An 18,832-nucleotide genomic window follows, 5' to 3' on the forward strand; every position below is an offset into this window, starting at 1 on the left:
CTGTCATAAATATAGTGAGGAATAGCTTACAGTGTACTGCAGAATGTATAAATGTTATCTGGTTTCAAACCATATGTGTACACACACACACACACACACACACACACACACACACATTACCACAGTAAGTTTTACATGTACACTCCTATAAATTTATGGCACTCGCTGAGTAAATAATTGTTGTTATAAAGAGGGGCCACAAAAAAATTCCACCTTCCAGACTGGGAACGGTACAGTCACTCACCTGGCGGGCCCGTCGGCCACTCCGTCTCCTATCTGATGACAGAACAGGCATTTGCGAGTGTCCTCGGGCATTTTTGATGGTGCCATTGTGATCCCCATGCGAAACAGCATCTGCAAAACAATACAATTGTGAGAGTATTAGGCAACACACGCACAACTGCAGAAGTCATTTATCAAAATCACTGGATCAGTTGTTTTAAATTTTCTGCAAAGTGTCGTGCACCGTGACAGAACAGACACTAATTTCTGTTCATTATTCTTTTGCAAGAGCATTTGTGCCAGGGTTCAACTTTTAAATAACGTGTGGACACTCGACCCACAAACTGTCATAGAGCCATCGAGACCCTGCACTAATATGTGAGAAGTAAGGCATTATACAGTGAGAGGCAGTCTTTGCCAGTTATGGGTAAAGTTGCAGACGGGATGTGTCAGACACCCAGTTAAGCTAGATTTCAGCAGTAATAAAAGAATTTGTACAAGATTAAAATGTATCCAAGTGTAGTCTAAATTTTACATTTAAAATTTTTAAAGACGTGTTCCAAGTTATCTTTGTGTCTTAACTTTCTATAATTAATTTCAGCAAAAAGAGCACACAACTGAATTTATGAAAGCTGTAGCAAAGTACCAAGTTCAAGAAATAGGTTTCCCTTTCCTCATGTTGTTCGGATTTATTGTGATGGTGCAACTTTGCTCTTGCAGAATCACAATCTGTACTCTTTCTTTCATATTTCTTTGCTATAGCACAGCTAAACACAGTTTGAGCTCAGTACCAGAAACATCTCTAATACATACACATTTTCTAAAATGCCATTTTTAATACCGCCAAGCTTGTAGAATTTGCTAGTTCAAAGTCCAACTGTTACAGTGCCTCGCCCTACGTTACGAGGACTCGACACGGTGTGACATTACGGAAAGGACAGAAGCGTTTTGGTGATCCCGAAGACTTTGCATTTGACAAAGTCTGCTCTCTAGTAACCCTTTGTATAGAGTCTGAAGTAACCAGTTTTGAGTTACTGCAATGATGGTAGTAAAGTACTTGCCAACACATATGAAAGTGTACAGGTAAGACTGAGAGCAGAATCATTTGAGGCTCTTCACGTTGGGGGAGCAATGTGCTAGTCCCAAAGCTATTATATTCCTCGCATAAGGGAACAGAACTTTCAACACGCAGCAAACAAATGCGTTTAATTTCATTCTGTTATCAGAGCATTATAGCTTCATTTTCAATGTGAACGATTCAATTAGGATGATGCAAGTCTCATACTACCACGTTACAGCACTGTCCTGTCGCCAATCAGAAAGTGTGCCCTTAAAAAATCGTATGTCTAAGTACACAAATATATCTAAAAATAAAGATGATGTGACTTACTAAACAGAAGCGCTGGCAGGTCGATAGACACACAAACACAAACATACACACAAAGTTCAAGCTTTTGCAACCAACAGTTGCTTCTTCAGGAAAGAGGGAAGGAGAGGGAAAGACGAAAGGATGTGGGTTTTAAGGGAGAGGGTAAGGAGTCATTCCAACTACAGGAGCGGAAAGACTTACCTTAAGAGGAAAAAAGAGCAGGTATACACTCGCGCACACACACACATAGCCATCCGCACATGCTTGTGTCTGTGTATGTGCGGATGGATATTTGTGTCTGTGTGCGAGTGTGTACCTGCCCTTTTTCCCCCTTAAGGTAAGTCTTTCCGCTCCCGGGATTGGAATGACTCCTTACCCTCTCCCTTAAAACCCACATCATTTCGTCTTTCCCTCTCCTTCCCTCTTTCCTGAAGAAGCAACCGTTGGTTGCGAAAGCTTGAACTTTGTGTGTATGTTTGTGTGTCTATCGACCTGCCAGTGCTTCTGTTTGATAAGTCACATCATCTTTGTTTTTAGATATATTTTTCCCACATGGAATGTTTCCCTCTATTACATTCACAAGTAGGCGAATAAAAAGATGAAGCAGTGATAGTCAATTCCAAAAGATTTTCGGGGCAGAGCACATTTGAATAACAATGCTGTTGACCATCACAGAGGCAAGTGGTTCCATACAGCTTAACTGATTCAGGACTACCTCTGTTACAATCAACATTTGTCAATTGTATGTGATATATCTCATCAATGTTTCCTCTCTTTATTTTTGTTCTTATATGTACTTTGTAAGATACACGGCATTTTTTTCTACCAACATCCACAGTTAATAGCTCATACAAGTGGAGCAACACTGTAGGACTCTCAAGATTTGGTGGATGGTCAGAGATCAATAGATGTTGAAGTCACTGAAGAGGTTGTGCACTTTAGGGGCAATAAGTGAGCCATGTAGATGTGCAGATGTGTTGTCATAATAACATTATGGAATTATGTTGACATGAAATGCTTAATGATGGTAAGTGACATGAGTTTTATCAAAAAGTGTGTCTATTTTAGATAGGAAACTAATTTAACTATACATGTGCAAACTGTAAAGATACAAAGTATTGTACTCCAGCTCCTTAATTATTGTCAAACAATTAAGTTCCTTTACTCAAATATTTGAGACATTTACATTCGACTAAATCATACTGGCATATTTCGTATCACTTCAGGTGGGAAGGGGGGGTTTACCTTTGCAGTCTCGGATGTTATTGAATTTAACGTATGTTAAAATTCAGGAGCAAGTAATAAACATGTCCCCCCCGCCCGCCAGGGGGCAAAAAAATCCTGCCCTGAGATGCAGGCCTCCAAAGATGAAACTGCAAACACCATTTTGAAGATGAGAATTTAGGATTTTTTTTTTAAATCTCTGTAATAGTTCAAGATATTTTGTTTGAGTTTTTTTTATTTGAAAGATGATTGCTTTATGTTTCCAAAAGTATCCTCAGTTTGGAGATATCTGTCAGAGTTCTTTTACTGTTGTCATTTGAATTTTTTTATAATTAAAAAAAAATTAATTTTTGAAAAATGCCAGTCCAGAAAAGTTAAAATTTTTTCTGCCGATTACTGCCATATTCTCTGTAAAGGAGAGCTTCCACTTTTAAGTTGGAGAGGTTTTATTTTAAAAAATCTTTCAAGGGTTCAAGTGAAGTTGTTTCTTACTTCTATTGACTTTGTTGCAGTTATTTCTTATCACTTACTTTGTTGCAGTTATTTCTTTGCACTATCATTGTTGTAGATATTTTTTACACTTTGTAGTTTCGTGTCAGTTTCTTTGTTGTGGTTGTTCGTTACAGGTTTCTGTGTTATAGTTGTTCAGTGCTAATTTGTTTACTGAAGAGGCTTCTAAGAAATTTGAGACCATCCATTGAGTTCTGTGTTTTTGTGAGGAATTTGCCAGTTGACATAGTTGCAGTGTGTTTTGTGAAAAGGACTGTTTGAAATGTCTTCTGACTAGGGACACAGGAGAGTGATGGGTGCTGACTATTTGCATATCCATAAAAGAGTGATACTCAAAAACAGACTTTGTTCACAATGGGAATAAGTGTTCTCGGTTGAAGACTGTTTCAAAGTGAAGATGTTTCCAGTGATGACTTTTTGTGTTCTATATGATTTGACAGGACGACATTGATAGTATCTGAACAAGGTGAAGCTTCCTGTGGTGCAGAAGATTCAGATTTTGCATCAATAAAGGTAAGATAAGGATTAAATATCCAGAATCAGTAAACTACAGAGGTAGGCGTTAGTCCTGTTAAGAAACCGTGGTCAGCGAAGTAGAGTCATTAGCTCTGTGCATCAAATTAAAAATTACTAAAGCTATTGATGAATACACTACAGGAAAACTGACCACACTCTTCAAAGTAGAAATTAAATCTTCAGAAGAAATGAACCAAAGTACTCTTGCACATCTGACCAGGAATTTTTCACAAATATCAATTCAGTTGTTGAAGATTGCGCATCCTACGGTGAAAATGAACAAGTTTTAACTATTATTTCAGGTACATTTTCAAAGAAAATAATTTTGAACCACGTTCCATCGGTTTCAAAGTCCCTCTAACTAAGGGCTCGCCTTCCAAGGATGTAATGTTTCCAAGTAGAGAAGGAATTAGCATATTTTTTTCAAAATATAAGAGGTATTAGAGATAAAGTTAGTGAACTGCTTATTGATGTTATTTGGTATATCAGAGCACCACTTAAATAATTTGACAATTCGGGGCTTCCTTTACCAGGATACAGATTAGCTGGCTGTTTATCAAGGAGTTCCTTGCGCAGTGGGGGAGTGGCTATATACGTAAAAAAAAAAAAGTATTCCATTTGAGTCCATAGATGTATCATGACGCACAACACTTCACTGAACAGATATTTGAATGTTGTGCAGAGGCTGTTGAATTTAGTGAGACTTAACTTCTAATTATTGTTGTTTATACGTCCCCTAACTCCGACTTCAGAGCATTTCTGATCAAGCCAGAGAGGGTTCATGATTCACCTTGTAGGAAGTACCATGTATTAGTTACATGTGGTGACTTCAATATTAATTTTGTATATGATGGTGCAAGGAAAACGATGTTGGTATATCTCCTAAATTCATATGAGCTGATGCAGATTGTGTTTTTTCCAACTACGCTGCAGGGGAACGGCAGCACAGCCATAGACTATATTTTTATTCATTCTTCATCACTAGATGGGCATTCTGTTAGTAAAAGCGTGAATGGCCTTTCAGACCATGATGCACAAAGTTTAGCACTAAAAGGCTTTTGTACTCAAACCAATGTCATATTTAATTACACATTATGTAGGGAAGTTAATCCAACAGCAATAGTTTTTTAAACCTTGTCAAGGAACGAGAGTGGCAGGATTTTTACAGTGCCAATAACATAGATGTTAAATGTAATGCTTTCCTTACCACATTTCTCATGCTCTTTGAGAGTTGCTTCCCATTGGCACATTCTAAATGGGTTACTAGCAGTAATAGACAGCCCGGGTGGCTGACTAGTGGGATAAGGATATCATGTAGAACAAAGCGGAAATTATATCAAAATGTTAGAAGTAGTCACACTCAAGCTACAGTAGCCCATTACAAACAGTATTGTGAGGTGCTTAAGAATGTTATTAAAAAGGCAAAGAGTATGTGGTATGCAAATAGAATAGCTAATTCACAGGATAAAATTAAAACCATATGGTTACTTGTGAAGGAAGTGTCTGGTCAGCAGCACAAGGTTGACAATATAAAGTCAGTTCGCAGTAACAATATTTCTGTTACTGATAAATCAGATATATGTACAGTATTTTACAATCATTTTCTGAGCATTGCTGGTGAATTAAGTAAACATTTAGTTTCTACAGGAAATCATATAACTTTCTTGGCAAATGCCTTTCCAAGATTGATGTCTGAATTACTCCTCTGTGATACAGACAAGAGGGAGATTGAGTCAATAATTAAATCACTGAAGACAAAGGACACTCATGGTTGTGATGGAGTGTCTAGCAGGATATTAAAGTACTGTGCTGCACATGTTAGCCCTGTATTTAGCCATATTTGTAATTTTTCCTTTAGGAATGGTCAGTTTCCTGAGCGATTGAAGTACTCAGTAGCAAAGCTGCTTTATCAAAAAGGGAGAAAGGGATAATGTAGATAATTTTAGACCTACTTCTATGCCAACAGTGTTTGCAAAAGTTATTGAAAAGGCTGTGTATGTAAGGATACTTGATCATTTTATATCACACGATTTGCTATCAAATGTACAGCTCAGCTTTAGAAGTTGTTTAACAACTGAAAATGCTATATTCTCTTTTCTCTGTGAGGTACTAAACAAAAAGTTTGATTTAACAAAGGCATTTGACTGTGTTGATCTCACAATATTGCCCCAGAAGTTGGACCATTACGGAATAAGGGGAGTAGCTCACAATTGGTTCAACTCTTTACTTTAGCAACAGGCAACAATGTTGATAACGGCTGTGATGTGGGGTCTGAGTGGGGTACTGTCAAGTGGACAGGTGCCCCAGGGATCAGAGTTGGGGCCACTCCTGTTCCTTATTTATGTAAATGATATGCCCTCTAGTGTTATGGGTAACTCTAAAATATTTCTGTTTGCTGATGACACTAGCTTGGTAGTAAAGGTGGTTGTGTGCAAAATTGACTCGGTTTCAAATAGTGCAGTACATGACCTAAGTTCATGGCTTGTAGAAAATAAACTAACGCTAAATCACAGTACGACTCAGTTTTAACAGCTTCTAACACACAATTCAATAAAACCTGACGTTTTGATTTCACAGAATGGGCATATGATTACTGAAACTGAAAAGTTCAAATTCCTAGGTGTTCAGGTAGGTAGTAAGCTGTCGTGGAAAGCCCATGTTCAGGACCTTGTTCAAAGACTTAATACTGCCATTTTTACTATTCAAACAGTATCAAAAGTGAGTGATACTTCGACATGTAAATTAGTCTACTTTGCTTATGTCATATGGAATTATACAGGGTGATTCAAAAAGAATACCACAACTTTGAAAATGTGTATTTAATGAAAGAAACATAATATAACCTTCTGTTATACATCATTACAAAGAGTATTTAAAAAGATTTTTTTTTCACTCAAAAACAAGTTCAGAGATGTTCAATATGGCCCCCTCCAGACACTCGAGCAATATCACCCGATACTCCAACTCGTTCCACACTCTCTGTACTATATCAGGCGTAACAGTTTGGATAGCTGCTGTTATTTCTCGTTTCAAATCATCAATGGTGGCTGGGAGAGGTGGCCGAAACACCATATCCCATAAGAAAAAATCGCAGGGGGTAAGATCAGGGCTTCTTGGAGGCCAGTGATGAAGTGCTCTGTCACGGGCTGCCTCGCGACCGATCCATCGCCTCGGGTAGTTGACTAACCTTTTTCGTAGGACTCTCCATACAGTTGATTGTGGAATTTGCAGCTCTCTGCTAGCTCTGCGAGTCGATTTTCCTGGGCTGCGAACAAATGCTTGCTGGATGCGTGCTACATTTTCATCACTCGTTCTCGACCGTCCAGAACTTTTCCCTTTGCACAAACACCCATTCTCTGTAAACTGTTTATACCAACGTTTAATACACCACCTATCAGGAGGTGTAACACCATACGTCGTTCGAAATGCACGCTGAACAACTGTCATCGATTCACTTCTGCCGTACTCAATAACACAAAAAGCTTTCTGTTGAGCAGTCGCAATCTTAGCATCAACTGACGCTGACGCCTAGTCAACAGCGCCTCAATCGAACAAATGTACAACTAAATGAAACTTTATAGCTCCCTTAATTCGCCGACAGATAGTGCTTAGTTCTGCCTTTTGTCATTACAGAGTTTTAAATTCCTAAAGTTGTGGTATTCTTTTTGTATCACCCTGTATTTTGGGGTTAACTCTTCCCATTCTCAAAGGACAAAAATTGGCTCAGAAATGGGTCGTTCGGGCTATACGTGGTGTAAGTTCACGAACCTCTTATCGACCCCTGTTCACGAGTCTGGATATTTTGACATTGGCATCTCAATATATATATTCCTTCCTGTCATTTCTTGATAACAATATTAGTTTACTCCCAAGAATAAGCACCTTTCACTCGGTTAGTACTCAGCAGAAATCAGACCTGCATTTGGATCGGACTTCCTTAACTCTTGTGCAAAAAGATGTGCGGTATATAGCTGCACCCATTTTCAATAAGCTACCACTCGAATTAAAAAATCTTAGCAGTAATCCACGGGCTATCAAATCGAAACTGAAGAGTTTCCTCATGGGTCAATCCTTCTATTCTGTCGAGGAGTTCCTTGAAAAATTAAGCTGATTCTTATTGTATTGCTGATTGTGTTTATTGTTATTTTTATGCTCTAATTTCACGTACTGACATATTCCGTAACCTTGGAGATTTGCTCCTCAGTTTGGTCCTACGGAACTTGTCGGGGAGGGAGGGGGGGGGGGGGGGGGGGGGGGGGGGGGGGGGAACACCACCACTATAACTATAACAGTTGAAGGTCAAAGAGTCGTGAAAGTGAAGAAGTACATGACTCGCAGTATTAAAGAAACTTTTGCAATTTATAAGAGCAACTACACAACTTCACATATCATAAGATCAAAATTTTATGCAGTATGACCAAGTGGATGGTTCCATACCCACCTAGAGATGTCTGTTTATGTGTGTACTGCGCCAATTTTAAACTTTGGATGGTAACTTTGAAGAACTTACTGGAGCACGTGACATATGACACCTGAGTTGGGCGTGTGAAGTCATTAGTAGTCTGTGACTTAAAAGCGAGAGACTTGTTTGTTTCAAGAATGTGTGACTGCCCTGGAGAGGGGGACCATCTTTACAGACACTTGGGCTGGCAGGCGTACCAGATAACTCTGCAGAAATGACATATGCGACATGGTAGGGAAATAAACTAATTAAGAAAACTGTTGCCTATGACAGTTTCATTGATGAACTTGGTACCTGGCCAATGAAAGAAGTAACACCCCAGCATCTGAAGAAATTGCAACAACAACAACAACACATTGCAGAAGTTAAAGGGCGTGTACAGGCAGAAGAACTATGTTTAGTGCTTCACCATGGTTTTGCTGAGAAATGGTTTGTAATTCTGTTTATAATTCTCCCACAAGAAGTACAGGTATCATTGGAGCAATGACCAGGTTTCATTTTTACGCAGTGACATATTTTCAAAACAAGACCACAAGGTAGGTGCCATGTTTTACTTCTGCTAGGTGTTCGATACAGTTCCCCACAGTCGTTTAATGAACAAAGTAAGAGCATATGGACCATCAGACCAATGGTGTGATTGGATTGAAGAGTTCCTAGATAACAGAACGCAGCACGTCATTCTCAATGGAGAGAAGTTTCCGAAGCAAGAGTGATTTCAGATGTGCCGCAGGGGAGTGTCCTAGGACCGTTACTATTCACAATATACATAAATGACCTTGTGGATGACATCAGAAGTTCACTGAGGCTTTTTGTGGATGATGCTGTGGTATATCGAGAGGTTGTATCATTGGAAAATTGTACTGAAATGCAAGAGGATCTGCAACAAATTGACGTATGGTGCAGGGAATGGCAATTCAATCTCAATGTAGACAAGTGTAATGTGCTGCGAATAAGATAGAAAGAAAGATCCTTTACCATTTATCTGCGATATAGCACGTCAGCAACTGGAAGCAGTTAATTCCATAAATTATCTGGGCTTCGGCATTAGGGGTGATTTAAAATGGAATGACCATATAAAATTAATCGCCAGTAAAGCAGATGCCAGACTGAGATTCATTGGAAGAATCCTAAGGAAATGCAAAAGGAAGTAGGTTACAGTACACTTGTTGGCCCACTGTTAGAATACTGCTCACCAGTGTGGGATCCGTACCAGATATGGTTGGTAGAAGAGATAGAGAAGAACCAACGGAGAGCAGTGCACTTCATTACAGGAGCATTTAGTAATCGCGAAAGCATTACGGAGATGATAAAGAAACTCCAGTGGAAGACTCTGCAGGAGAGATGCTCAGTAGCTCGGTACGGGCTTTTGTTGAAGTTTCGAGAACACACCTTCACCGAGGAGTCAAGCAGAATATTGCTCCCACCTACGTATGTCTCGCGAAGAGACCATGAGGATAAAAACAGAGAGATTAGAGCCCACACAGAAGCATACCGACAATCCTTCTTTCCACGAACAATAGGAGACTGGAACAGAAGGGAGAACCGAATAGAGGTACTCGAGGTACCCTACACCACACACTGTCAGATGGCTTGCGGAGTATGGATGTACATGTAGAAGTATTGCCATTATAAGTGATGACACAGGACATAACTGAGCACAAGCTTTGTTAGCAATGTGCAAAATTCAACTGCAAACAGGGGCAGAGAAGATCATCATTAATTCTGATTATGCTTCTAGTCATTTTAAAAATCGTTACTAGCTGTTTGAATTGAGTAAGTTGCTTGTGCCAACTGACTGGATATATAGTGCGACCAGTCACCATGCTACAAAACACTATCTTTCCAGACCAAATACAGCTGTGATTCAGAATGCTGAGGATTTTACAAGAGTTGTGAAATCTTACACATCCGCAGCCCTCATTCTTTTGTCCAAAGAGGAAATCGGAGAATTCCATGAGCAGGGGGGGAAAAGGGAGGGGGGGTTACAAACAAACCTCCTGTGAAAAGAATTCAGAAGACACATTTTTGGACTCAGAGTGATGGGCGAACTCATATTGCATGCACTTTAAAGAGCAAGAAAGAAGAAATTTCAATCACTCGGCCAACACCTCAGAAAAAGCACGATAATATTCAGATTCATAACCTGAGTACGGCGATGTTTGTGGTGTGTGTGTGTGTGTGTGTGTGTGTGTGTGTGACAGTGACTGGTGGATTGCAGAGATTATAGACACCGGTTATGAGTTAAACTAATTGATTAATGCCATCACATGGACCAGTTACTGGATATAGGTTTCCAGCTGAAGGACAGCAACAATGCCACAAGTGCTCACTTCCGGTTCACAATGTTCTGAAGACTGTAAGTGCTCCAGTTCTTATTGGTTCAACAGGAAGGCATCACTCTATATCAAAGGGAGATAGTCAAGCAGTGGAACATATTTTTAGTTCACTGATTGGCTAATGGGTCAAACAGTTCAAATGGCTCTAAGCACTATGGGACGTAACATCTGAGGTCATCAGTCCCATAGACTTGGAACTACTTAAACCTAACTGACCTAAGGACATCACACACATCAATGGCCGAGGCAGGATTCGAACCTGCGACTGCAGCAGCAGACTGGCTAATTTCAGTACACAACAGTGTGCACAGAAGTTTTATAAATTGAAACCTTTAAGTCTTTGGACCTTTCATATACATTCTGGAACTATTTAAAAGGTTGGAAAATGAGTCTCTTGCTTATCTTTCAAAACTAAAATTATGTTAAATAAGGTTAAGTTCTGATTTTTATGAGCATGTTATGCGATAATAAAACAGGTTTTACGTATGGCAAAAATTTCAATTGTTTACAAAACCTATTCAACCACAAAATAGAAGCTCTCCTTTTCAGTAAATGTAGAACTATATGGTACTAAGCAACAGAAAAAAACGAAATTTTATGGATTGGCATTTTTGGAGAGTAAAAAAATCAATAAATTATTAAAAAAGTTCAGAATGCTATAGTAAAAGGACTTAGAAAGATAAGTCCAAATGGAGGTTTCTTTGTAATCATAAAGCAATTATATTTTTTAAAAAATCTAGAACTGTTCCAGGGATACAGCATTTTGAAATTTTTTCCAAAATCGCATCTTCAAAATGGTATGCAGAGTGTAATCTTTGGAGGGCTGTATCTTAGAACAGCATATTATTTTATTTTTATTTTAATTTTTTTGGAGAAATCTAATGAATACATGTTCCTTACACAGTCCTTCATTTTAACATTTGCTAAATTCAATAACATCCGAAACTATGAAGTTACGATTTTTTCCTAGTTAGTCTGAATTGATAGGGACTATGCCTACTGTGAATTCTAACCTTTAAGAGTTTTTGTTGGCAGCCATGATAAAAGTAAATGTGTTTTCCCACACTGACTGGTGTTATCCAATATCCAATAATTTCAGTCATCTGCAAATCATTTCACACCCCACTTTCTACTGATATTGTCCTTCCACGAACAATAAGCTGTTCTGGTGGATGTCGTGGGATGGAGATAAAGTTCTAAAAAGTCGTTAATACGAGTTCATTTCTCTGTTCCAAGATAGAATGCTCGAGTGTCCTTTTCATTAGAAGTGTTGGAGAATGAACTACCCTTTCAAAATAGTGACAATCCCATCAATTTAATCTATTTTCTTCAATGCAATTCACTGAAAATCATTTGATGAAACATATTCCTGGAATTTGTAATCAAATAATGATAACAAATTCTGCTTATTTTAATTCGTGTGAGCCACCGAATTGCTCAATGAATTACAATTTGTGGGAAACTTTACTTACATCCAATATCAGATATTGATATTAATCTGACTGTCGACAATGTTCCTACTGTGGTAGTATTAATTTGAGAAACATGTCGATGGCAGGTGTTCTCTTTTCAACTGTCGATGGGACAGTTCTGTCAAGTGGTGTCAGTAGATAACTTTTATGGCTTCGCACGAATTGAGTGAATTACTTGCATTGACAATGGGACTATAAGCTCTGAAACCATATTTCATAGCTGCACTGAGATCATTTTCCCCTAATTTTTAATTATAAGTATTATTAACTTCATGAAAATAGTGTAAGTTAAATAGCAATACACAAACTGGTGATTTGGACGATCAGTTTGGTGTATAGCACTCCCCCCGTTCTCAATAAACATCAGCGTAATGGTTTGCTCAATTAATACCTAAGGCAAACTTTTTTAAACATACATTTCCCGACAGCGTGATGACAAAATGCGTCGCTCTGTCTGATTCTCATAGCTTGTACTCCTCACTTACCTCTGTAATCTCCCGCTCGGTTGGCTTCTTGTACTTGGTTGCCGGCTGTATGGAGCCCGGGTTCCAGTAGCGGTAGCGGACGCCCTTCCACACCTTGCGGGCGGGCTCTTCACCAGCTGCCGCCCGGTGGCTGCGCTTCTCGGGGCGCTGAAATTCCTCTGCCGGGGGCTCCGCACTAGTCGGCTCTTCCACTTTTGCCTTGCCGGTCGGCGTGACGGGCTGCAAAGCATTAGGTGAGAAGATACTACTAGTTAATGGCCAGGAACTGGTGCTCGACACTACAATACTGCTTCACGCCTGCGGAGTGGTAGCGATGCCTGCACGGAAAGGGTGAAGGGTGAAAGCACTCGTGGGAATGTGTAGCAAAAGTGATAACGAACGTATAACTTCAAACAGTGTTTTTCAGGAGTTTGCAGACTGGCTCTACAGTCGTGTACAATTTGAGACACTAGTGGTGCTAGAATGCGTTCCTCGCTACGTACCTAGTTCGACCAGGTACAGCTTTTCTAGTTGGTGCAAAAATTATCTTCGTATGAAACTTGAAAATACTGTTGTGACAGGTAAGTACCGTATTTTAGCTGGCATGCTACAAAAGTATGTTTTGGTGTATAAATGATCTCGCAATTCCCAGCCTTTAGATATTTTTCATCAAAATAAAATATCAGGAAATGAGATGTCGGTGTGTTACTGATAGCAAATATCGAAGTATTACTTTTTTATTTTTATTTATTTACTTTTTTAATAGCGGAAATAAAACAAATTTTGTTTAGTACCACTAAAATTTATCAGTTTTTATCTTGTTAGACCATTTTCATTAATTTTATAGCGTCAAACACCAAAAAAGTTAAGAAAATTTTAGGAACAAATTTAAGCTTGCATACATGTAATAGCTACAGACTGTGTCCATTAATGTTTCTTCTTTCATCTATTGGAGAACCTTTATCAAATTTTGACAGCAGTGCGCAAAAATTTCAAAGCATCTTCTCAAAAGATACCATTCAAAATAAATTAGGGAAAGATGTTATTGTGTGCAGTACTACCATTACATGGCCACAAAATATTCAGATCTCTCACAGTCTTTTTTTTTCTTTGTGGTGGTGTACCAAGAAGGAACCACCTGATGGAAAAGTGAATACATCTGATGTGATGGCAGGTTGCTTTGTGGACATATCTGCCCTCGTAACAAGATGCAGGTGCACTGAGGTGAGAACCCTAAAGTGGTTCCAAGAGAATACATTATTTCACTGATGTTAATGAAGCACTTTCTGGAAATGTATTGTGAAGTATTTAAAACTGATTGGTTACTGTATTTTGTAGACTTTAGAAAGTATGTTGTAAACACCTTTAAATTGGTTAATGAACTGTTGAAAATGTAATGTGAACTAACGTTAGGCTTGTGTCTGTGTATGTGTGGATGGATATGTGTGTGTGCGAGTGTACACCTGTCCTTTTTTTCCCCTAAGGGAAGTCTTTCCGCTCCCGGGATTGGAATGACTCCTTACCCTCTCCCTTAAAACCCACATCCCTTCGTCTTTCCCTCTCCTTCCTGAAGAAGCAACCATCAGTTGCGAAAGCTAGTAATTCTGTGTGTGTGTTTGTGTGTTTTGTTCATGTGCCTGTCTGCCGGCGCTTTCCCGCTTGGTAAGTCTTTGTTTTTAATATATTTTTCCCATGTGGAAGTTTCTTTCTATTTTATTTACAACGTTAATGTTTAATTTGACAAATAATAAATACCAACACAAAAATAAATAGCAAAATAATTTCATAACGATACAAATATTTATTGTGGAAACCATTTAGAATTAAACATAAAACAACCATTTCTGTCACCACCTGGAACACTGACCTTTGCTCCCGAGACATCCTATAAAAATCAACAAATTTCCCACACAGGTGTCATTTTGGTTCATCACTGAAGTAAATGCCTCTTTCACTAACAGAATTGAAATTGTGGTGATACAAATGTCAAAGTCTTGGATTACAAGTTGTAAACTTATGAGGAAATAGAAAGAGGGGGTTAGTTTAATGCCACACCACTGACAGAAGATGAGCTGCAGCTGAAAGAGGCAAAGGAAGGAATGAGACTTGAAGTGCCTGAAACAGTGGCGGGCACCTAAACTGCGGCAGTCAAGTGGACATTGGAGTACCACTCTTCCAGCATTTGAATTACACTGGCCAGCGAGAATAAAACACTGAGCACAAAATAGCACTGTCGAGTCTTGTAAGACAATCAGTTTTTAATATTAATGAACTATAGTTCAAATAAAATTATTCGACAGTTGACACTTCACCCCTCAGATCTCAGTTCTTCCAGTAACAGTTCTCAACGTCAGACCCGAACTTCCCATCTTCGCCAGTGGATCTCAGTGCAGCATTAGCAGTGTCTGACTAGTGCCGTGTAAACAGGTAATGCATTACCGGCCAACCTCGGCAGCCTGCTCGTCTATCTCATCCACAGTGGCTGACCGGTGCTCTACCTGTGCCTGTAGTCCACAAACCTACTCACCGTCGCAGCCGATACCTCAGCTGGCGAAGCTATATTGCAACATGACTAATATCAAATGAAGTAGGTTAAATTGGAGTACAGTTTGCATTCTAAAATAATGCACTTACTATGTTCACAGTGTGGCAGTTGCATACTATCAGAGCACTACCACTCATTCGTACCTCCCAAGACACAAGGAGATGTCCCCAAAAGGATCGACCTTTTATTATTATTAGAATAAATGTGCACTTTTTGAAACCAAATATACAGTGATGTAAAGCCATTCACATAGGCCTTCGTTTACGAGTAACTAAAGGGGGGGGGGGGGGGGGGGTGTCTGGTTGCCTTATGCAATGAATAACGACAGCAGTTTTTTTTTATAAGTCCCTATCAAAATGATTCTGATCATTCTTTTCAATCAATTAATTGCGTTAAACATAATTTTTTATTTCTACTTCTTTGTCACATTCTTTTAATCGCCATATGAACTTTTTTCCATCTCCAGAATGAGATTTTCACTCTGCAGCGGAGTGTGCGCTGATATGAAACTTCCTGGCAGATTAAAACTGTGTGCCCGACCGAGACTCGAGTTCGAGTCTCGGTAGGGCACACAGTTTTAATCTGCCAGGAAGTTTCATTTTTTCCATCTGTTACATTTTTCCTTTATGTCGTTCTTTTTTCCAATCAGAATTTTTGTGCACATGAGTTTGGTTATATTTATCTATTATAATATTCAATTATTTGAAAATTATGATATAACAGCTAAAAATCAGGATACCAAATAATCTATTTGTATTGAATCTGCAGTGGTGTGGAAAACTTTATTTTTTGTTACCATGTGTGCAATCTATGACCTATTACACTATGGACAAAATAACACAGACGAAGATTTAAAAGAAAAAAGGGTTTATAAGTATAACTAAATTCAAACAAAATGAGAAATAGATATAATGAATACAATAAAGTGGACAAAAAAACAGGGCGATTAATTAAAAAACATGAACAAAGATTTAAAGTTAAAAAAGAATGATAAGAACAAAAAAGAGAGAGCAAATGAAGAAGTTGATATTATGATTAAAATGATGTGAGAAAGGAATGGAAATAAAAAATTACATTAAATCAAGTAATTGAACAAAAATGGTTATCAAAGTCATTTCAACAAAGATTTAAAATAAAAAATACTATACCTGACAAGATTCAAGCCCAGAAACTCCAGCATGTGAAGCTATTATCCTATCCATTACGCAGCACAACCAGACTATTTGATGCAACTTTTTTAAGACTACTGCCCCCCCCCCCCCCCCCCCCAATCGCTCGCAAATGAGGGCCAATCAGGGTGAATAGCTGCAGTGTGTGATATATGGGATCTCGACCTACGTAACCGTATATGTGGTTTCAGAAATTCTATTCCAACGCTGGGGGTCTCTCTTTGTAAGTACAGACGACACTAGTCATTTTGAGTGGCTACGAACTGCGATAATCTCTATGAAATTAATTGTGTGCAAATATGGTAAACATTTATGGTGAAGGAATAAATACTTTCATTACTGAAAGCGTGGAAGGAAGAAAGAAATATATAATTTGGTGTTACTGTCAGCACATTTTACGTATCGACAGAACGTCGCAAACGTCTCACTTATATCGATACATTCTTATCTACTGTGCTATACAATAAACCTGAGTGTACCACACGGTGAAAAAGAATAGAGTAAAATCCCGTAGCACAGAGAGGTCGCTCAAGGCTTCAGTGTAAATTACTGTACTGATGAAAGAAAAAACAATCGTGCAGGTGCAGACGTGTAATGTCAAAGCTAAAATCCTGAAATTAGAAACTGATGTGAGAGAAAGGACAGCAGAGCCACGAAAGTTACAATGACAAGAAGAGCCACACAATGTTCACATTTCCTGACAGATTAAAACTGAGACCTAGCGGAACCACTCGCCTTCGGGCGAAGGTAGGTTTCGAAATCCTGTCGACAGTGGAATCGCCGAACGAAATCATCACTGGAGTGAGGCATGTGATGACCGAGAGTCTCGGACCGGCACACAACTTTAATCTGCTGGTGTGTGGAAGATTTGTTCTGGAGGAACATTCACAGTAATTAAAGTAAGATTGTGGTATCCAAAAAATTATTCAGTAGTTTTCATTTCAAAATTAGTTTTCTTAATTATTAGCTTCATTTAACAACATCATTAAAGACAAAGCACGTAAATTAAGCAAAATTACAATGAAGTTACTCGAGACAGAAGTGGGTACAGAGACTTGCACAGTAACACTCTTCATTTGACACATCACAGTGAGGCACGGAGGCCTTGATATTGCCAGACGATGAGTGGCAGACTGTTTGACAAGTATTTGTTGCTATGAAGTGTTACGTATAGTGTGTACCTAGTAGTCACACGAGAATCTGGGAATTTCAAGTGTCTTTAGTGCTTCTCTTTATGAGTTAAGTTCTCTTACTACTCTTAATGCATTCAAATTTTGGAAAACAATCTGAAGCATGAGAAACCTATTACATGTTTCACATTAACATAGATAATTTATTTAGTCAGAGGAAGTAGTGGTGCCAGCAGGTGGGTAGTATGCCACGCCCTTGGGGCAACTCACACTATTCCAACAGTCCGAGATCAAATCTAAAATTGCAGATTATAAATTTTTCAATACCACTGTATTCACTAACTTTTGCAATTCAAAGTTTTTGGCATTCTACCTGTGGTGGGGAGTACGTCTCAACAAAATATCCCCACATAATGTATTTCTTAAGGAAAAAACTTTCTATCCACACAAATGTCTATAATTTCACTGAGTAAGATATTATCCACACAGTGTTCACGTGTACAACACAACAGGCAAAGAACATACAATACAAGTAATAGAAGAAATGACTACACTGAGGAAACAGCTGGCTACGAGAGCAATAACCTTACCTCGTTGGAGGTCTGAGATGTTTCGTCTGGATCAGGCAGTTCTTCCTTGATCTTTATTACAAGCTTGTCCGCTTCGTGCTCTCCGTCGGCGGACTCTGCCTGTGCCGGCTCCACCACTTCCTCCTTTATCTTCACCTCTCGTTTCATTTCCTGACTCACGTGGTCCACGACAGCTGCAGCCTTCGACAGAAATGCCGAGATTAACTCTCCTATTTCTAAACCGGAGATACTTAAGAGCGCCAGTCTATAACGAGTGCTAAGCCAGAATTGAAGGGATCGGCAGACGGATGTGCTAACCCACGAGAGCACAGTTTTGAGTTATTGCAAGTTACAGGTTCGGTTAAAGCAGTAGTTCGTCAATTGCGACGGATCTATTCGTAAATTTTTCTACGAATTATTACACTATTTGTTTAGCAATACAATCTGTTAAATGAGCAAAAAATTGATAGTTAGTCCCAGAAAATGTTTTACTTATAACAACGTCACTACTACTGTGGGTTAGCACTGTATTTAACAAAAAGAGTATGGAAAGCTTTTGAGAAAAAATATGTGACCATTCCTATCTCTCACCAGACAGCAGTATACCAGTTGTTGAACATGAGAGAAAGAGAGGAAAAAACTATTATTACAACAGCATTACAATATTCACAATAACAATGTCAATTTTTCTGTAGTGACTAAGTTAATGCACAAAGAATTTCTAAACTCTCGTGTTTTCTTTTGCAGTGGAAAACAGAATACTGGAGAGTAAAAATTTCTCCCACAAATACACTATGTATATACAACACTCGAAGAAGAAACTGTGTGTTTTTGCTAAGTGTAG

General features: G+C 38.8%; 1 protein-coding gene across 11 annotated transcripts in view; it reads right to left on the minus strand.

The window, feature by feature from the left end:
- LOC126293165 (histone-lysine N-methyltransferase 2C-like) overlaps positions 1 to 18,832 on the minus strand; it is a 386,337-nt gene that overhangs the window by 24,963 nt on the left and 342,542 nt on the right. For all 11 annotated transcript variants that reach the window (XM_049986267.1, XM_049986260.1, XM_049986265.1 and 8 more), the window contains 3 exons: positions 18,010 to 18,189; positions 12,597 to 12,815; positions 245 to 354 (listed from right to left, as the gene is read on the minus strand). In XM_049986267.1, the coding sequence (XP_049842224.1) occupies positions 245 to 354; positions 12,597 to 12,815; positions 18,010 to 18,189 (509 nt within the window). The remainder of the gene's footprint in view (positions 1 to 244; positions 355 to 12,596; positions 12,816 to 18,009; positions 18,190 to 18,832) is intronic.

The sequence above is a fragment of the Schistocerca gregaria genome, chromosome 10 (genome assembly GCF_023897955.1).
Source record: "Schistocerca gregaria isolate iqSchGreg1 chromosome 10, iqSchGreg1.2, whole genome shotgun sequence".
Lineage (NCBI taxonomy): Eukaryota > Metazoa > Arthropoda > Insecta > Orthoptera > Acrididae > Schistocerca > Schistocerca gregaria.